The sequence below is a fragment of the Ruditapes philippinarum genome, unplaced genomic scaffold, assembly GCF_026571515.1.
Source record: "Ruditapes philippinarum isolate M1 unplaced genomic scaffold, ASM2657151v2 ctg32_1_1_1_1, whole genome shotgun sequence".
Taxonomy (NCBI): Eukaryota; Metazoa; Mollusca; class Bivalvia; order Venerida; family Veneridae; genus Ruditapes; species Ruditapes philippinarum.
In genome coordinates, this window is record NW_026860502.1 from 813,529 (window position 1) to 832,217 (window position 18,689).

The 18,689-nt window shown below is 31.7% G+C and overlaps 1 protein-coding gene across 2 annotated transcripts; it reads right to left on the minus strand.

The window, feature by feature from the left end:
* Nucleotides 1-828: 828 nt before the first annotated feature.
* On the minus strand, nucleotides 829-16,647 carry LOC132760344 (glutamic acid-rich protein-like). Of its 2 annotated transcripts, none has more exons than XM_060752316.1 (9): nucleotides 16,510-16,647; nucleotides 14,894-14,996; nucleotides 13,432-14,171; nucleotides 12,775-12,862; nucleotides 11,893-12,036; nucleotides 9,075-10,004; nucleotides 8,088-8,232; nucleotides 6,046-6,120; nucleotides 829-5,389 (listed from the first exon to the last, which is right to left on the minus strand). In XM_060752316.1, the coding sequence occupies exons 1-9, from the start codon at nucleotides 16,564-16,566 to the stop codon at nucleotides 5,293-5,295; spliced, it is 2,379 nt and encodes a 792-aa protein (XP_060608299.1). In that variant the 5' UTR covers nucleotides 16,567-16,647; the 3' UTR covers nucleotides 829-5,292. The 2 variants fall into 2 exon arrangements, with proteins under 2 accessions (XP_060608299.1, XP_060608298.1); XM_060752315.1 differs by having other exon boundaries at nucleotides 9,075-10,013.
* Nucleotides 16,648-18,689: the final 2,042 nt, after the last annotated feature.

Below are 18,689 nucleotides of genomic sequence, written 5' to 3' on the forward strand. Positions count from 1 at the left end.
CTGACTAGATATTGCTAGTAAGTAAAAGCACTTCTAGTGATCATGCACAGAAATAGCTAGACCAATACAGAATACAGTGAGAGGCATGACTGCAACATTACATTTGTTTCAGTTTCTTCTCTAGATGTTCAGCTGTCTTAATTTCACAGTTTACTGTTATTTGAATTTAATGCTTAACTGTGAGAGTGATAAAGTCAAATATTAAATGCCTAAAGACTGTTATAGCCAAGAAAGACCTTCAATGTGTATATTTTTCGACCTTTGAAATAAATTTTCCCTGACTTTTCACTGACTTTTCAGGATTTTCATTTTTCACTGACCAAATTTCAAAATTCCCTGACCTTGAAAAAATACCCAATTTCCCTGACTTTTCAAGTCCGCTGGCAACCCTGATATAACTGCTATAGTTATATTGCATGTCATCATATCCCATACGGATATATCAACGGTAAGTTAAAAATAGTTATATTGAATGCCATCCTATCCCATATGGTCATACCCCATGTGGTGATATCCAATATATTCAATACATGTGGTTATATCCAATATATTCAATACATGTGGTTATATCCAATATATTCAATACACGTGGTTATATCCAATATATTCAATACACGTGGTTATATCCAATATTCAATACACGTGGTTATATCCAATATTCAATACACGTGGTTATATCCAATATTCAATACACGTGGTTATATCCAATATATTCAATACATGTGGTTATATAACTCAAAATATTACCAAAGCTATATAACACAATAATGTATATGTAATTGATAATAAAAAAAAATTAAAAGAAATAAATAAAAAGAAACACATGTAAATGTTTTCTATAAATAAATCGTATTTTATTTTTCCACTGTATAAATCAATTCAATAAATTGAACACTTCAACAAAATGACCAACTGCCTGGCAGTTTTCACATATTTTATAGTCATATTTTTAAACATTAAATCAATATTTCCCTTCAGTAACGTTAGAAGAACCTTTGCATGGAACAGAAAAAAACTTCCAAGACCTAAACATGCTGAAATTCTAAAATGGATTATAGACTTACCCAGCGTTCATGTTTGGAACTGTTCATTATTGACCGAGGATAGTCAGGATACCAAGATGATAATTTAAAGTTAGTCCGTCAACAATAAAGACTGGTCAGAATGCATAAATATACCGACTAGCATGGGTCTAAACTGGTGGCAAAGACTTATCACTTTTTAGCTTCACTTTTTAGCTTCAGCAGGATAAATGATTAAAATTTTATTTATTTTCTATAATGTTGAATACATGTACTTATATCAAATTTATTAGCTTATTAAACAAACTAAACTGATGTCCAAAGGCCCCAAGACATAAAATTTGTCGCAAATAATAAGTGAAGAACTTAAAATGGAAATCTCTGCAAAGAAAGAAATACATGTGTACAAAGAATTAATTTGAAAATTGATTTTGTGCTTTTTTTAGCCTGATTTGAGTGAAAATGGTAGCAATGGTCATTTCTAGTGTCATTTTGCACAATAAAAATGGTTAATTTGGAAAAACAGAATTAAGGGAATGACCTTCATAAATTGGAACACAAATTTCAGGAAAATATTTCCAGTCCTATCATGTAAAAAAATCAGCCGAGTCCCATTATACCAAAACCTCAGTTAAATTTTATTCAATCTATTTTAATGTTGATACAGTTAATAAAATTAATGACAAACATGTAAATCTATTATAAATATCACAATGTCCACAGAAATACTTCATTCTCCGTAAACAAAATCTGTTACCATCTCAAAAATGCAAATGTAAAATGATCTGACTTAAAAAAATACAAAGAGAATTGCAAAATTATAAATATGCTTTAAAGTAAAGTTATATGGCAACTTTTTAGCAAGCATAAATATTAAATTATCAAAGGTGCCCCTACAATACATTACGTATGACATATGCATGACACCAAGTTTTCGTACGATTTAATGATAGTTTCATCAAATTAAAGATAAAAAGAACTCACAATTTTTTTTTCAAAACTGCCCACAAACCAAAACTGGATAACTTAGAAGTATTCTCGCAGACAATTATTTCGCAGTATTATGTCAGACAGTGTAAGTTAAGTAAGGTAACATTATTAACCAAGTAAACATTATTAATTTTATCAATACATATTATAAATTGACTTTCTAACACTTGCATAAAGATGTGATAATTTTCTAAAGGTTTGATTTGCTTATCACCTTAACCTATGTGAATGGTCATACCACATAATTCAAAAAAATAAATAACATATAAAATAACATTCTAGAAATGTACACAGTAAAGTTAAACTTCATATATATCAAAACATGCCCATCATGTAAACCAACAATCTATGAAAACCTACTTCAATCCAACATCATTCAAAGCTCCCCGCTTTGAAAATAATAACTTTGTAAATACAATGCACTCCCTTTGAATACAAATAATATGTACATCAATTGTATATTTATTAATAAACAACTAATAAAAAATATTTCCTTAAATGTAATTGTACACATGTACCATTAACACTTTAATATACAATTGTACACAATGTAAATGTTCTAATAAACATGTTAATAAATGTAATTCTATACATATTCTAATAAAGGTAACTGTAAACATGTACATTTTCTAATAAAGGTAATTGTACAAATTTTTTATCTTCTTATAAAGGTTCTTGTATTCATGTATATGGAAAGGGTTATTGCACAATGGTATATGGACATGTCTGTACTCATTTACAGAATCAATTTCTTTGCCAACTTCTATTAAAAGTAATTGTGCATTTGAATAAAAAGATATCAAAAGTCTTTATTAATGCATTACATAACACATTGGCACTTTTTTTTTTTTTGAAAAATCTCAGAGCAAAATGTGAGAAATATGTGTAAAAAGGAAATATACATGTAACTCTTTTTTTTTCAAAATCAGAATATGTTTTTTAAATTATATGATACTTTTCCCTCTAATCTTATTTGTTTTTACTGTGCAAGCTTGCAACATAAACGATAAAACACACCAAAATGACATCAAAAACCACATATTCAAAGGCTTGTAATGCTTCAGAAACGAATAAATAAAAGGTAAGTTTTTACTTCATTTATTTTAATTTGGTTATTGTAAGACTCAGGCCAATATTCACTGACAAATGAACCCTGACATTGACAGCTTCACAAGAAAAAAACCCAAAAAACAAAACAATCAGGGCCTTTATTAGGACAAAAGTTTTTAAGGGGTAAGTCCCTGATCATCCAATGTTTGAATGAAGCCTTTGAAAAAAATCTTCATTCTGCCTATATGTCTATATGGTATATAAAAACTGTAACAAGCATCCTTAAAGATCTTTACAAAACTAATAAATTTCCACATGAAAACAATGTACATATAGCTTAATAAATTTGACAAATTTAGAATGTGGAGAAATCGTGAAAATACCAAAGAAAATAAAATAACATTCACAATAAAGACATTGCTTTAAATGACAAAAAGCATACCTGATTCAGAAAAAAGAGAGAATATTATAATGTAGCATATTTTACCAAGTAAGCAAGCAGTTTCAAAAAATATAAAGTTAAAAAAAAATACATGAGGAAATTTGAGAATTGCACAAATACCAATACATGAACTCACAATGAAAAATATAACTGAAATTTTTCATTACCAGATCTTTTTTAGATAGTAAGGACTGCTTTGGCACGTTTTGACAAGTTTTAGAATATTAATGTGGTCTACTGTAGTGTATCTGGCAAGCTTAAATACATTATAAGTTCAATTTAATCATATTTTTACTATTTGAAAAACTTTCAAACGTTTTGGTGTAAGAATTGCCACAAATCTTGACTGCTGCTACTTTATGGCTGGTTCTTAAAATATTTTGCAATAAAAATATTTTTTGACACATCATACTTAATTTTGTTCAGACAATCTAATCTATAGATAACAATTGCAAGGATCTACCACATGTATACAGACCCCTTCCCTATCCACCCCCTACTCCCCATGCATAAATCTATTTTGAGATAAAGATCTAATGTCTGTATGTATTATATTATGTAAATATATATATCCCCCACTGTTTTAGATAAATGGCCAGTTAAATATAATCAATATCATCACAGCAATGGAAGATCACAACATGTGATGAGATCTGCTTTACTGATGACAAAGAACACAAGAGTAAATTAGCAAGTTACCAATACATATCAATAACTCTGTGTTCAACAGTGTAAACATAATTACATCACCAAGTTTTAGAGGAAAATTACATGCATTTTATTTCTGAAAAATGTTAAAAACTGGCCATCAATTCTTAAGAATACTAATCAATGAATAAAGCAAAACACAACCAAATATAATTGAACAATATTCACCAAGGGTGGTCCAACTAAACATCACCTTTAACCCTTTAAATAAACCATGCAAGTACTGTTCCATAAAACCCTTATTATTAATGTATCAAATTCGTCAGAATTTATCTGATATTTCTAGATATATGTTGACACACAAAATACAGGCTGTCTCTTCTGAAAACAGTTTATCAGCACCATGAGCTTAAATGCAATAACTGACATATTAACCAACCATTTCCCTTCTTGTTATGAAATGTAGATTTATTTTCTACATTATAAAAAACTATTTGATATTTTCTTTCATATGGTACATAGAGATAACAAGTATACCAGTTACACCATTGAATGCTCCCTGACATTGCTTTAATCATATACATAGATAACATCAACATCTCTGCCTTAACACCTAACCTGCTATATTTAAATGATGGAAATACCCCATCTATCAAATTGGGATGGCCCATTGACTCAATTCCATGTTTAGGGAATTTCAATATCAAAATACACAATTAAGCTACTAAAAGTACAAAAGAATACAGCCTGTTCAGGCTGACCAAGTTATATATCAGTGGCTAATCACTTTGGCTTCAATTAACATAGCAAAAAGATAGCAAAAATACACCTTGCTATACTGATGAAGAGAATAATCTATTTTAAACATCAGTAAATCTGACATCCTTATCCATGAAAAATTCAGCTATATCAATTTATCCATGGTATCAGTCTAGCAATGATTGTGCTAGGAGAAAAGATATGTGTGACAGAGAAAAGACAAACTTGTGACTATATGCTAGACAGGGGAAAAAAATCCAGGAGCAAAAAAAAATAAATTCACCACTATATAATAACTATATGTCAATACTATTGTTTTTCACAGTTTTAAATCCTTCTCCATATAAAGAAGTGTTCCCACTGTTATTCTAGTAGCACCTATTAATATTTCTTTTTCTTCTTGGCCAATTTCATTCTCCTCAATTCTTCCTCTTCTCTTCTGATATCTTCCAGGTCCTCCATTTTACCTATCTTAGCACTGAAAAACAGCAAAACATAAATGACCTTCAGGTTAATAATGACTTTTTGTCAGTTCTAAGTGATTTTTTCATCCTATGATTTGAAAATGTGCGGAAATCCTCCCTGTTGGGAAATTATCAAAACATGTAATAGCAAATTGGGAAACACCCACATGTAAATTTTAGCACCACATTGAGCAAAAAACCCAGTTTCTAACAATTGAAAACAGGTTTGTTTAGCAAAGAAGGAAGCCATCCAAAACATTATTCAATAATTAAACAACCATGTACAAGTTACTTGCCAATTTTTCTAGAGTTTAATCAATGCTATAATCCATGCACTGTTATTTAGTCGAGGTAAAAAGGAAAAAATACTTATCTATTCAAAATATACATCACAATCCAAATGTTATTATTATAAAAAGTGTAAAATCTTGTTTTTCAGAGCTTATCATATTGAGCACCTTTGGTTTGAAATTACTTATCTTAGCTCAATTGTAAAGAATATTTGAAGCAAATTTGAACTACTCTAAAATCTGTGATTGGAACTGAAAAGAATTAGGGCAAAATGTAAACTTATTTTGACTTTCAATTGTTCACTCACTATATACCATAATAGCAAAATGTCACTTAAAAATGTAGATGAAAAAGTTATAAATGAAATAAATAAATGTACCTGCGGACTTCTTCCTTCATGATGGTAGCAAAGTTTGCCTCCATATTATCAATATCATCATCTTCATCCCTGAACCTGAATAAACAAGCAATTATCATAGTATTGCAAGCAATCCATAAGTCCCTTACCGGTTAGAACCCCATCAACATTCTGAAGGGCCATTGGCCATTCACTAATGTTTCAATTTTTCTCTATTTTAAGTAAATTTGTTGGAAAAGTTCTTTAAAAGTGATCACAGGAAACAGTTTTTATGAACAGACAGACAGACAGACGGACTGAGGACACTCTAAAGTTAATATTTGAAACATCCCTGTTACCAACATTTAACATTTTAAAAGCAAAATTCTTAAAGAGGAGATAACTCTTGAATTAAAGATGCAATTTCATAAAAAAAATTCAGCTCTTTTTGACTAATCACAAATATTGTTGTATTTGCCATGTTTTAAGCCTATTTGTTGCCAAGGCAACTGATATTTTATCAAAATAGGAAGAACAGATAAGACATGCATAATCTCAAGACTGCTATCTACCCATATGTCAAGTTTCATAAAAATATTTCCAGTACTTTTTGAGTTATCACTGGATTCAGTTTATGTGTAAAATTTGCCAAATTTTCAGTCTATGTGTTGCCATAGCAGCCAGAATTTTTAACATAGGAAGAAAAGAAAAAGACCTGCATAATCTCAAGACTGCCATCTACCCATATGTCAAGTTTCATAAAAATATTTCCAGTACTTTTTGCGTTATCACTGGATCCAGTTTATGTATAAAATTTGCCATATTTTCAGCATATTTGTTGCCATAGCAACCAGAATTTTCAACATAGGAAGAAAAGAAAAAGACGTGCATTATCTCAAGACTGCCATCTACCCATATGTTAAGTTTCATAAAAATATTTCAAGTACTTTTTGCGTTATCACTGGATCCAGTTTATGTGTAAAATTTGCCATATTTTCAGCCTATTTGTTCCATAGCAACCAGAATTTTCAACATAGGAAGAAAAGAAAAAGACGTGCATAATCTCCATACTGCCATCTATCTATATACCAAGTTTCATAAAAATATTTTCAGTACTTTTCAAGTTATCGCGGGATCCAGTTTTGTGGACGGACGGACTGACGGACTGACAGACGGACGTTCTCACAGGACAGTAATTATGTGGCTACTCTATTGTTCTCTCTATTGTTCTTTTTAGCCACGCAAAAGAAAATAGCCACATATAAGCATTACGGAATGAATGACATCAAAGAGAACCTATTGTCCCTCTAGCCACATAATTACCCTCCTGTGAGTGCGGACGGACGGACAGACGAACGGAGGGTAAACCTAAAGTCCCCTCCGGTAAACCAGTAGGGGACTAATAACATATCTGTTTAATTCTGTTAGATACATGTATATCTATAACTAGAAATATGGACATGGATGCCCACATTCAACTGTTTAATCAGTCTTTAGGTGAACAGAGTAATATTTGTACAGCATGGCAATTGGGAAGACAGACAAGGGCAAACTTATAGGCCCCATCCCCTTTAGTGACTGATATACAAAACAATTTTGAACCTATTTCATGTGTACAAAGTTTTATGAATTTAAAAAACTACAATGAATCTTTCCAATGAAAAACAGAATATATTTTCACAGGGAATGATTAACAGCAAATGATAGACATATACTAGTAGACAGGGTTTTATTTTTTTTCTGAGGCAACAGATTTTCTATCAATAACAACCTAATTGGACTAAGGTCGAGAGGGTATTTTAATCTACAGGCTGAAAATACAACTGATTTTCACAGCATTTCACCCAATGATATGGATCATCAATCTGTTGATGAAAACACTGAGGCTGAGCAGATCATATCAGACAAAATCATGTCATAATTGATAAACATTAAATGAAGTTGTATATTTATACAAAGTTCGAAGTATAAAAGTATACTAACTTTCTCTTGTCATAACCAAACAAGTTTCTGATTTCATAATTGATAAACATTAAATGAAGTTGTATATTTATACAAAGTTCGAAGTATAAAAGTATACTAACTTTCTCTTGTCATAACCAAACAAGTTTCTGATTTCTGCGGAGACGTCCAATGACCCGTCATCACCATCATCTATAAAATCATCATCTTCATCGTATTCATCATCTTCTTCATCAGAACTCTCCAGTATTGCACGCTTTCTTTTCTCTTAAAACATCATACAAACATGTTTAATGTACACAATACTGTCTAAAGTAATTTGGAATAGAATGTACATGCATTAAACATTAAACACAGAAAAATACCCATTCATGCACTGATAGACTGATACTCCAGGATTAAGGATATTTTGGGTTATTTTTCTCCACCTGGTTGACTAATCTATTGTGACAGGCAGTGCACCTTGAAGGTACATGTAGCAGTAAATGTTTGTTTGTACCTACGGATAAGCTGGGAAAAACTTGCAATTGTCAAGTTCCGAATAACATCTATTAGTATTAGCATCAACATTTGAAACACCTCAAAATTTAAAACATACAAATTAACTACATGTTCACGTCTACCATCAAAAGATACCACTGAAGACAAATACCCCCCCCCCACCCCATCTTTATGACACAGGATTTTGTTGTTGGTCTATTTATTATTATCATAGTTTTTGAAGGGGAACATTTCTGCTCAGTTTAAAAAAGTCATGCAAGGATATAGAATTTATTGTGTGGATAGCCGATGCAAAATTATCTGATATTTGATCTTAAGGGTGACTTAGAGCTGGCATTGCAGCAGCATGGGTTCTGCACACCGCCAAGTTAAAAGAAAATTGTACATAAAGGAGTTATATATCTTATACAACAGATTAATAAGAGAGGAAGGATGAATGGAATGACATGCCAAATTGATTTCAGGATATCCTCCCCCTCAAACATTTCAGGCCTTGGAGGACCTAACTGAATTTCATGAAAGAAACATATTTGAAACTGTTATCATTATGTATAGCAACATTTCTTGATTCATTAATGAAAATGATTTAATATCTTTCAAAATATTACCTGGTTTTGGGTTATTTTTCTTGATCTGGTTATAAATTCTATCAAAGGGGTTCGTAGATTCTTGAACCTGTTGAGCTTTAACACTTCCTGAAGAAGATGATGGTCTACATACAAGAACATTATCATTTTCAACATCATACTTAGTTACTTTCTTATCCTTTGGGTTCATTGGTTTGTTTTCTCTAACAGACTTGTTAGGTCTTGGACCTGGACTATTTCTATCTGATTTTCCTGTCAATGCATTTTTCAATAAACTTGAATCACTTTTAGATTTCATTGCACTTTTATCACTGGCATTTGATTTCCCTGCTTGTTTCATGCTGTTATTATACATTAACTCCTCTTCTTTGCGTTGTTGCTTCACTTCCTCGGCCCTTCTTCTGCGATCAATTTCTTCTTGTGTGAGTGGTCTCTCTTCAACCTTTTTTGGTATTTTGAATACAGGTTCTGGAACTTTTTCTTGACACTTTTTCTCCGCAATTTTTAATAAATCGTTAAAGTTTAATGATGGGGGTTGTTGTTGGAACCTCCGTACTATCACAGGTTTCTTCACTTTGGGTTCTTTTCCTCCTGAGAAATTATTTTGATAATCCTTCCGCATCATTTCTTTAATCTTAGCTTTTTTATCATGATTATTTTTATGCTTATCTTTAATTTTATCATGTTTCGATTTATGTACCTCTTTTCTGTCATTTGTTGAACTTTTTCTTATTTTCCTCTCTTTAGGATCCTTATCTGGGAAGTTATAATTACCAAGCTGTGCATCAATTTTTTTCTTGATGTTTTTAAGAATGTCTCCAGATTCTGTATGCATGAGAATCTCATTAGAGCTGAGATCGAGGGATGCATTAGGTTCATCATCCGAGGAATCGTCATCTTTTACGACACTCTTTGACTTGATTTTATCGGCTTCTTTACTTGATAGACCCCCTTTATCACCTGTAAAATAAACACAATTACTATTAGTGTCTCATTTTGACTAAACAAAAAAAACAAAGTCAATTTGATACATCAAATACAATTTGATCAACTTTAATCAATATTTAATTAAAATTTCACTTCATTACCTCAGTGATACCAATTATATAATAATATATATTTAAAAAATCAATTTTTTATGCTACAATCAAGTTAAATGTGTTACAGAATTTTGAATATTTAAGAACACTGAACTTTTGAATTATAGTCAAGGTATTTGACTATAAACATTTATATTCTATTTTATTTTATGAATATGTACCTCATATTCTTAGACTACAGTTTATACCACTGACTTAAACACTATTTTCAGTTTTAACTATTTTGCAATGGTAAGCATAAACTGAAAACCCTAGTGCTGACCCTGATTCTATCTTTGTTCTTTCTTTACATATAATAACAAAACTTCATCACTTGATGTTTTCCATGCAGTTTAAGAAAGTCTTTAACATACATGTTATGTCTGATCAATATGAAATAAATAGTGTGATGTCATCAACCATAATAATGTACTTCTGGGTTCAATTTAAACATTGCATGTCATTATAATGAATTTGCCATTTAAAAAGTTTTTGGCTGTTTATTTAACTTTAATATCATACATGTTATAGTTAAAAATAAGCATGACAACATTTAAAGATCTAAAGCATATTTTCTAACCTATAAAACAACCAACACATGACATGGTAAGAACTTAACACATGCTGTGGTAAGAACTCAATCATAATGTGGTAAGACCTAGACACATGATGTGGTAATAACTTAACACATGATGTGGTAAGAATTTAACACATGATACAGTAAGAACTCAACACATTATGTGGTTAGAACCGCCGATCACTTCACTGTAATAGATGTCTGGGTATACCAGGTAAAGGGTACATGTTCCTCGGTTACATAGCAGGGGATATAGGAAAAGGTTCTACCAAAGGCAATCCTACAGAAAGTGCATTTTTCATTTTTTTTGTATACATGTCTTAGTATAATGCACCAGTCAATTGCCACTCTGCCCCACTGACCAATTTTAAATTGCTAGCAGTGTGTGGGAGATAGCTGCCCAGGAGAAATTATTCAAGTATTTTCTTCTATCTGTCCCTTGCAGCCAGGTCAATGTTGGTTATAAAAATTGCTGGGGTTATGTCCAACTCACATTGTGGAGGATTTTAGCTGGGATTCTACCATTTCACTGTCTCTGCTATATGGGGCCTTCACCAGGGGTTTAAACTTTATTGATCAAAGTTGAAGTCCCTACTATTCCAAGTTGGGTAGGGCCATGGGAAACAATTGACAGGTGCATTATATAGATATCACTAATGAATCAAACACTATCTAAAGCAGCAAAGAAACACTAGGATAATACATATACATTATATAGTCATAGTATACATGTGAATTATAAGCTCAATGAACTTACCAGAAAGAAATCACCATTAGAAGTGCATAAAAAGATGAAAATTATTAAAATAATTATCAATTTTTATATATTATCATTATTATTAAAATAAATTCATTTGCAGTGCATTAACAAACATATAACATATTATTCCTTCCAAAAAAACAAACAAAAATCAATCTGTAAAGTTTTAAGTATATTCACAATTACCCTCATGTACGGGAAATTTTATCTTACTTCAATTTTTGGCATTCCAAGATTTTAAGATTTTAAGAAAATTGTTATATGATTTTACTGAGATGGTAAATTTTTTTTTTATACAATGCGAAAATGTTAACACTGAAAAGATAACCAGCAGCTTTAAATACAATACATTTTTGTATTTTTTCTCCTTTACATCAAATAACCTAATTTATTACATATATATGTATATAACAATAAACATACTTGTCCTTTTGCCTCCCTCCCTCTGTCTTTTCTGTTTTTGCCCCATTCTTTCCTCTGCAAGTCTTGCCTTAGTCCGCTCTAGGATCATCTGTGTTCTTGACAAAATTTGAGCTTTCTTTGCTTCTACTTCATCTAACTCTACACCTAGATTATAATAACAAGATATCCTTAAAAATTCAGTTTCTATCTGTATAACATAGTTAGAATATACATGAATTTATTAACTCTTAACTCTACCCGTATACATGTACATTAACAGGATATTTCTAAAAATTCAAATCCTACATTATAATAACTGACAACTGGATATGTTTCTAAAACTGAAATTAAATCCCTAAAATATAAATGAAACAGGACATTTCTTGCATCTATAATTCAACCCAGACAATATCCAGGTTCACACAAGACATTCATGCAATACTGTTTCAGGATATAACTTTCAATTTTAATTCTGTTTTTACAATACAGTAACAGGATATTTCATGTAATGAATTACATTTGTACTTTAGTTCCTTTATGAACAACCATAAAACAATTAGTTTTGTACTGAATCAGGTTTCACAATTACATAGCTACTGACTGGCAGCTGGCAAAACACTGAATAGAAGGTTTACTTAACACAGACATATTAATAGTTCTATATGTATACATTAATTCAATTACAGTAATCTTAATTCTATACAAGCAGTGAAACTGAACTTGGTAAAAAAATCAGGATAGTAAAGCACTTCATATAAAGTCAACAACTTTCAAATGTATTAATTTCAAAACTGATTTCCAGTATCTTTCAAAACACATGCATCATCAGGGGTAAAATGTGCCAAGCATTAATGTGGTTCATATGGATTTATTAGTGTTATTTTTAAAACAATACTGTGTTACCTTTCCTATTTTTCTGAAACTCTACTGCATTTTTTTCTTTCTCCTCTTCCATAGCCAGCTTTGCCTCGTGTTCCTTCATTTCCCTCACCTTAATGTAAGTTACAAAACAACATTCAATAAACCACATATCTATTCTACATGTAGCATAAAGAAAATGATACTTGAATATGTTTCTGTTTTCTTTCTGATAGAACACAAATTGAAGTTCCTCTGTACAACAGTCTAATTACAATATTTTAATCCCTTAATAAGGGACCCTTATACATGTACTTACATGTACAGTGATTAATTTTTGTAAAAACAAAGTGGCCTCAGTGGATGAGCAATTAAGGTTGCTCACTGCAAATCTCTAGCCCCTAAAGGCTCTTAGCTTAAATCTCCCAAGAGACTTTGGATTCATTCATTTAAGAAAGCCATCCAGCTGCTTTACAGAAAGTCAGAGGCTCTACTTAAGTACCAGCTCATGTCTGAAATAATGCATGGAGAGCACCTAGGGCCCTCATCAAACAGTGTACAAAATTAACATTTTCACCATGACAGTTTTATGCAACATACAACTTTAAGACACTTATAAATGTTATTTCAACATTATTAGCTAATATTAAACATCTGCCCTTGATTCAGAAAATCTATTAAAAAGTGAAATTCAGAACAGACCTGTTTTCTAAGTTCATCAAGACTGAGATCTTTCGCTGATTTTTTCCCTGATCCACTACTGGACTTTTTACCCTCTTTATCTCTGTGAGATGAACTGTTTGAAATACTGGAAGATTTCCCGCTACCTGGATGGGAAGATGAACTGCTAGAATGATGGCTTGATGAATGTTTGTTGCTACTAGAAGAATGTTTACTACTACTACTACCACTACTAGAGTGTTTATGGGCACTACTTGAACTGGAGTGACTGTGTTTCTCGCGATCTTTGCTATCTTTATGTGAAGAACTGGAAGAGTTGCCATGTGATTTGTGACTAGACCCTCCTTCTCGAGAACTTTTATCTCTAGATTCAGACTTATCCCTTTCTTTACTTTCATGTCTGTCACTACTTGTTTTACTAGAATGGTTACTATGGGGTTTATGTTTTTCACTTTTATGTTCACTATGGTCACTATTATGTTTACTAGATTTATGACTGTCATGTTTATGATTATGATCTCTCTTTTCACTCTCATGACGGTGACTATGACTATCTTTTGCTTGGTTTGAGGCGACTTTCTTCACACTGCTGTCTGACACATTCTCTTCACTGTCACTTTCCAAATCTTTCAGAACATTTTCTATTGTTTCCTTTTTCTTTGGAATGACAAACTTTTTATTCTTTTCCTCTTGCTTCTGCCTCTCTTCTTCTCTCCATTTTTTCCTCATTTCATGATCTCTTTTCTTTCTTTCTTCCAATTCTGAAAAGATTAAAGCGATTGTAATATAACTATCAATATGCAAGAACAGTTTAATACCGTCAAAAAGTAATGAGTTTGATGATTGAATTATAACAGAGATATGACACAGGTGAAGATCACGCGAGACCATTTTTGCATTTTTTATAACTTCAGTAGCAAACAGTCAACATTTTAGTGATTTAACTGATGGAATAATAAGAGACATATATTTAGGCTACTCAGACCACAAGGTTATATCTGGTACATAAATTTGCATCAATTATTACATCAAATGTTTCAACCAGCAGAATCCAATCTTATTACTTTGTCACTGCTTATTATCTACAAGCCCAATCCTGTTGTGTTCAAATACTCATTTTCCTTTTTATATAAAAATAAGTTTTCTTTAGTCTGCATTTAAAATTTCACCATCCATTTCCAGCATTAGAACTTCATTTTGCAATGTCAAAACTATCATAATAAAACAATGTATCTATGCAACCATCAGCATAATCTTTACAACACGTTCTATTTCAAAATTCAACCCTATCTAAAAACTTCATAATAATTTTATAAAGTAGACTTCTTTTCATAGGCACGCATTTCTTGGCAAATGTATTAGTCAGTCATGACAGTGTATAAATAAATTTTATAAGATAAATGTTAAGTTAACCATTTGGTAAATTCAAATTTTTATGCAGTACTATCAAAAATCAAATGCAGATAATATACATGAGTTTTACCTTTTTCTTTCCTTTTTTCATCAATAAGTTTTTGCACAACCTCCGACTTTGGCTTGTTTTGTTTTTCACGTTTTGGGGCAGACAACTCTGTTCTATATCCAGACTAAATGTATGAAAAAGAAAATCATGCTAGTTATACAATCTGTATTACTTATACATATATACACTGGCTTTATCAACATATTAACTCTGAAGGTCTCTTTTTCTTTCCATAGCAGTGGTCACACTTTTAAGGGTATCTTCCCTTTTAAGAACAATTTAATAATTTTATAGCAAGCTTTTTCTTTCTTTCTTAATATCCCACAATATCAAGTCCCAAACATGTGTAAAAAACATGTAATATAAAACAGGTGGGGAATAATCAGGACAAGAAACTGGCATTATATATAGGAAAAGAATAATCTTGCACACTGGCATGAATTTAGGAGCAGATGCATGACCAGGTCTAGTGAAGACTACAAAAATTAGGCGTGAACCGTTTGACCCATTTTACTAACTGTTTTTTCCCTACTTTCTAGTCTTGTAATCATTAAGTGGCTAGTCCCGCAGACCACCCCTGCTCTACCTAATTTTTATATACTAATGGTCTTTTAGATAATAACTTTATGAAATTCAAAGTCCCACTTATCAAGCTGTACACGGAACATGTAAGACTAAGAGAACCCTGATTTAACCAATATTCCGGAATGGGAGCTCTTTACAAGTACTAATGAAAATATAAAAACTATCCCTTAGGGGTGTCACAGATAATGAGATACATGTATGGGGAACCAAACTATAAATGAAAATAACACACTATTGTGCTACTTCAAATTTTGCTAATGTTACAAAAACAAATTTCAATATAGCGGGGCAGTGTGTCACAGTATTTAACTATTCACTTAAAACCAAAAAGGCAAAGCCTAAAATTGAGCTCGATTTACTTTTACCGTGAAATAGTATAAAATAATCATTCATTTTTATTTTACATTTTCCGTTTTAAAATTGTCATTCGGTATTTTATACACTGCTTCCGTTTATTCTGGTTCCCTGTCCTATTATGGTTCCCATATAAGTGCGCAGGACACCAGTCTATGCTTCCGTTTTCAATCAGAATACCTCGGCTTTTATTGTTATCTTGTAATTCGAAAAGTTGCTATGTGTCAATTAAAGGTACTTCGGACGAAAGTTTTCAAAACCATCACTATCTAGCAGGTACTTGTGTTACCGTAAAGCTTGCTAAATGCTAGCACGCCTTTTGGGCCAGCTCTTATTAGGGGAAATATTGTGTAGGCGGCAAATAGCTCAGTCAGTAAAGCCGAGGTACAGTATTCCAATGGTCACGGGTTCAAGTCCTGGTCAGGCTACACAAATTATATTCTCACCCTGTAAAACTAACTAAGTAACTTTATGTTTAACGGTTACCAACTCACTCTCGTTTTGCTTGCAAGCCGGGTCTTTCAATAGAATTTGAAAGACCCTGTTGCCAGGGAGAGCCCTTGAAAGTTTTGTGTTTGTTATCATTTGTACCGTGCAAAATTTTTAAAATTATCACTACTGGCTGACTGGTATGATAATTTATCAAATTAGGATATATAAAAAAATACTGCTGAAAAGAAAAAAAAATATGCAGATACCGGTTTATGCTTCTTGCTGTTATCTTGAGCAATGGATAATAGCGAGGTGAAATCCATTTCTAAAGCTTAAAATTGTTAAAAAATCTCAAAACAAAACGTGATGTGTCAAAAAAAATTCTAGAATTTCATGTGCAAGCCCTGACTATACTCTAACAGTTGAGGTAAACATACGCGTGATAAAATCTCAACACTTGAGGAAATACCGCTGTAAACTAAACCGCTGACGAATTAGCTGACGATAGAGAGTAAATAGGAAACTGCTGGCCAGTTAAATGGAAACTGCAGAAAAATATAATATATTTTATATATCTAACTGGTTAGCACTTTTTATAATGAGTTTAATTGGTCAGCAGATTCTACCATATGTTTAACTGGGCAGTAGTTTTTATTATATGTTTAACTGGTCAGCAGTTTCTCGCACGCTCTATTTGATGCTCATATAAAATAAGAAGGAAATTTTAAAAAAGCATTTTCTACTATATTTTTTTCGGGAGATGTAGAATCTGCTTTATTTACTTATATTACAACATAAATAAACAATTCACGACAACGCGCCATATTGATTTATAAATCATACCTAATACATTAAATTGCAGCAATACTATATGCTTATTACATATGCTAATAAATTATTTTTACATTTTAGAAGTATCATTATTTAAAATTCACGAAGTTGACCTCATCACGGATTTCCCGTAACCTCATACATTCTATTAGTATGTTCATTTTTAACATAAAATATTTATGCAACAAGTGCAAATAATACTGCAAAGACAGCAAAGGGAAAGCTCCGCAAAAAACATTGCTTTTAGCTATGTATATGATATTAGATTATTATGATAATCATTGTGATTTTAAAATAGCATTATTATACATGGAAAATGAAAGCAGACATTATATTGCGCGATGAAAGTTAACGGAATCGGTTTTAATCCCTTAAATTTTGTTACAACAGAATGGCCATTATGTTCAACTTTTAATCATACGAAAGGTTTTGTGACGTAAAAATAATTTATAAAGTATATTGTTTTATATATATATTTAAAGAAAACACAGACATATTAAATAGAAAATGATTCTAATTTTTGACATGTATATACTTGTCACGGTTCAAAACTGTTCACTATTTAGGGGAGATATTGGGTAAGCGGATGGATAGCTCAATCGGTAAAGCCGCGGTACAGTATTCCGAGGGTCCCGGTTCGAGTCCCGATCAGCCTGCACATTTTTATACTCCTCCGCTATATTGAAATGGGTACAGATAACAATGTGAAATTAAACCCGGAGTTTTATACCATCACGGTATCCCCTGTTGGGCCCAAATGTCACAAGGAGAGAAAAATGTGCAGTCTGGCCGGGACACGAACCCGATAACCTCGGAAATACCGTATCGCGGCTCTACCGACTGAGCTATCCGGCCGCTTATCACACCAATTCCCCTTAATAGTGATCAGTTCTGAACCGAGACATACTAGCTAGTAAATGTATTATGACTCTCAAATTTTATATTTCAATATAAAAACAAAGTAGATATTTTTATCACTCTCAAGTGTTAGGTTTTCGCACGGATTTATATTACAGGGATCGGACACTCCCAGTTAACCCTATATAAATGCTTAAATATCTTGTCGTGCACCCTGTAATATAAATCCGTGGTTTTCTCCATATCGACAGAATATATGTATTATGACTCTCAAGTGTTGGGATTTCAACATATAGACATGATCAATGTATTATGTACCTCAAGCGTTGGGATTTTAATGTCTAGACAAAATATTTGTATAATAGCACTCAAGTGTTGGGATTTAAATGTCTACACAAGATATTTGTATATTGACCCTCAAGTGTTGGGATTTCAACAAATAAAAAAGACATAAATATTATATCTCTAAAGAGTTGGAATTTCAACATATAGATGGAATATATGTATTATGTCTCTCAAGTAGACAAGATAAATGTATAATAATTCTCAAATCGTTGGATTTCAATGTCTATATAATATAAATGTATTATGTCTCTCAAGTGTTGGGATTTAAACGTCTACACAAGATATTTTTATATTGACCCTCAAGTGTTGGGATTTAAACATATAGACAAGATTAATGGACTATGTCTCTCAAGTATTGGGAATCAACATATAGACAAGATATATGTTTTATGTCTCTCAAGTATTTGGATTT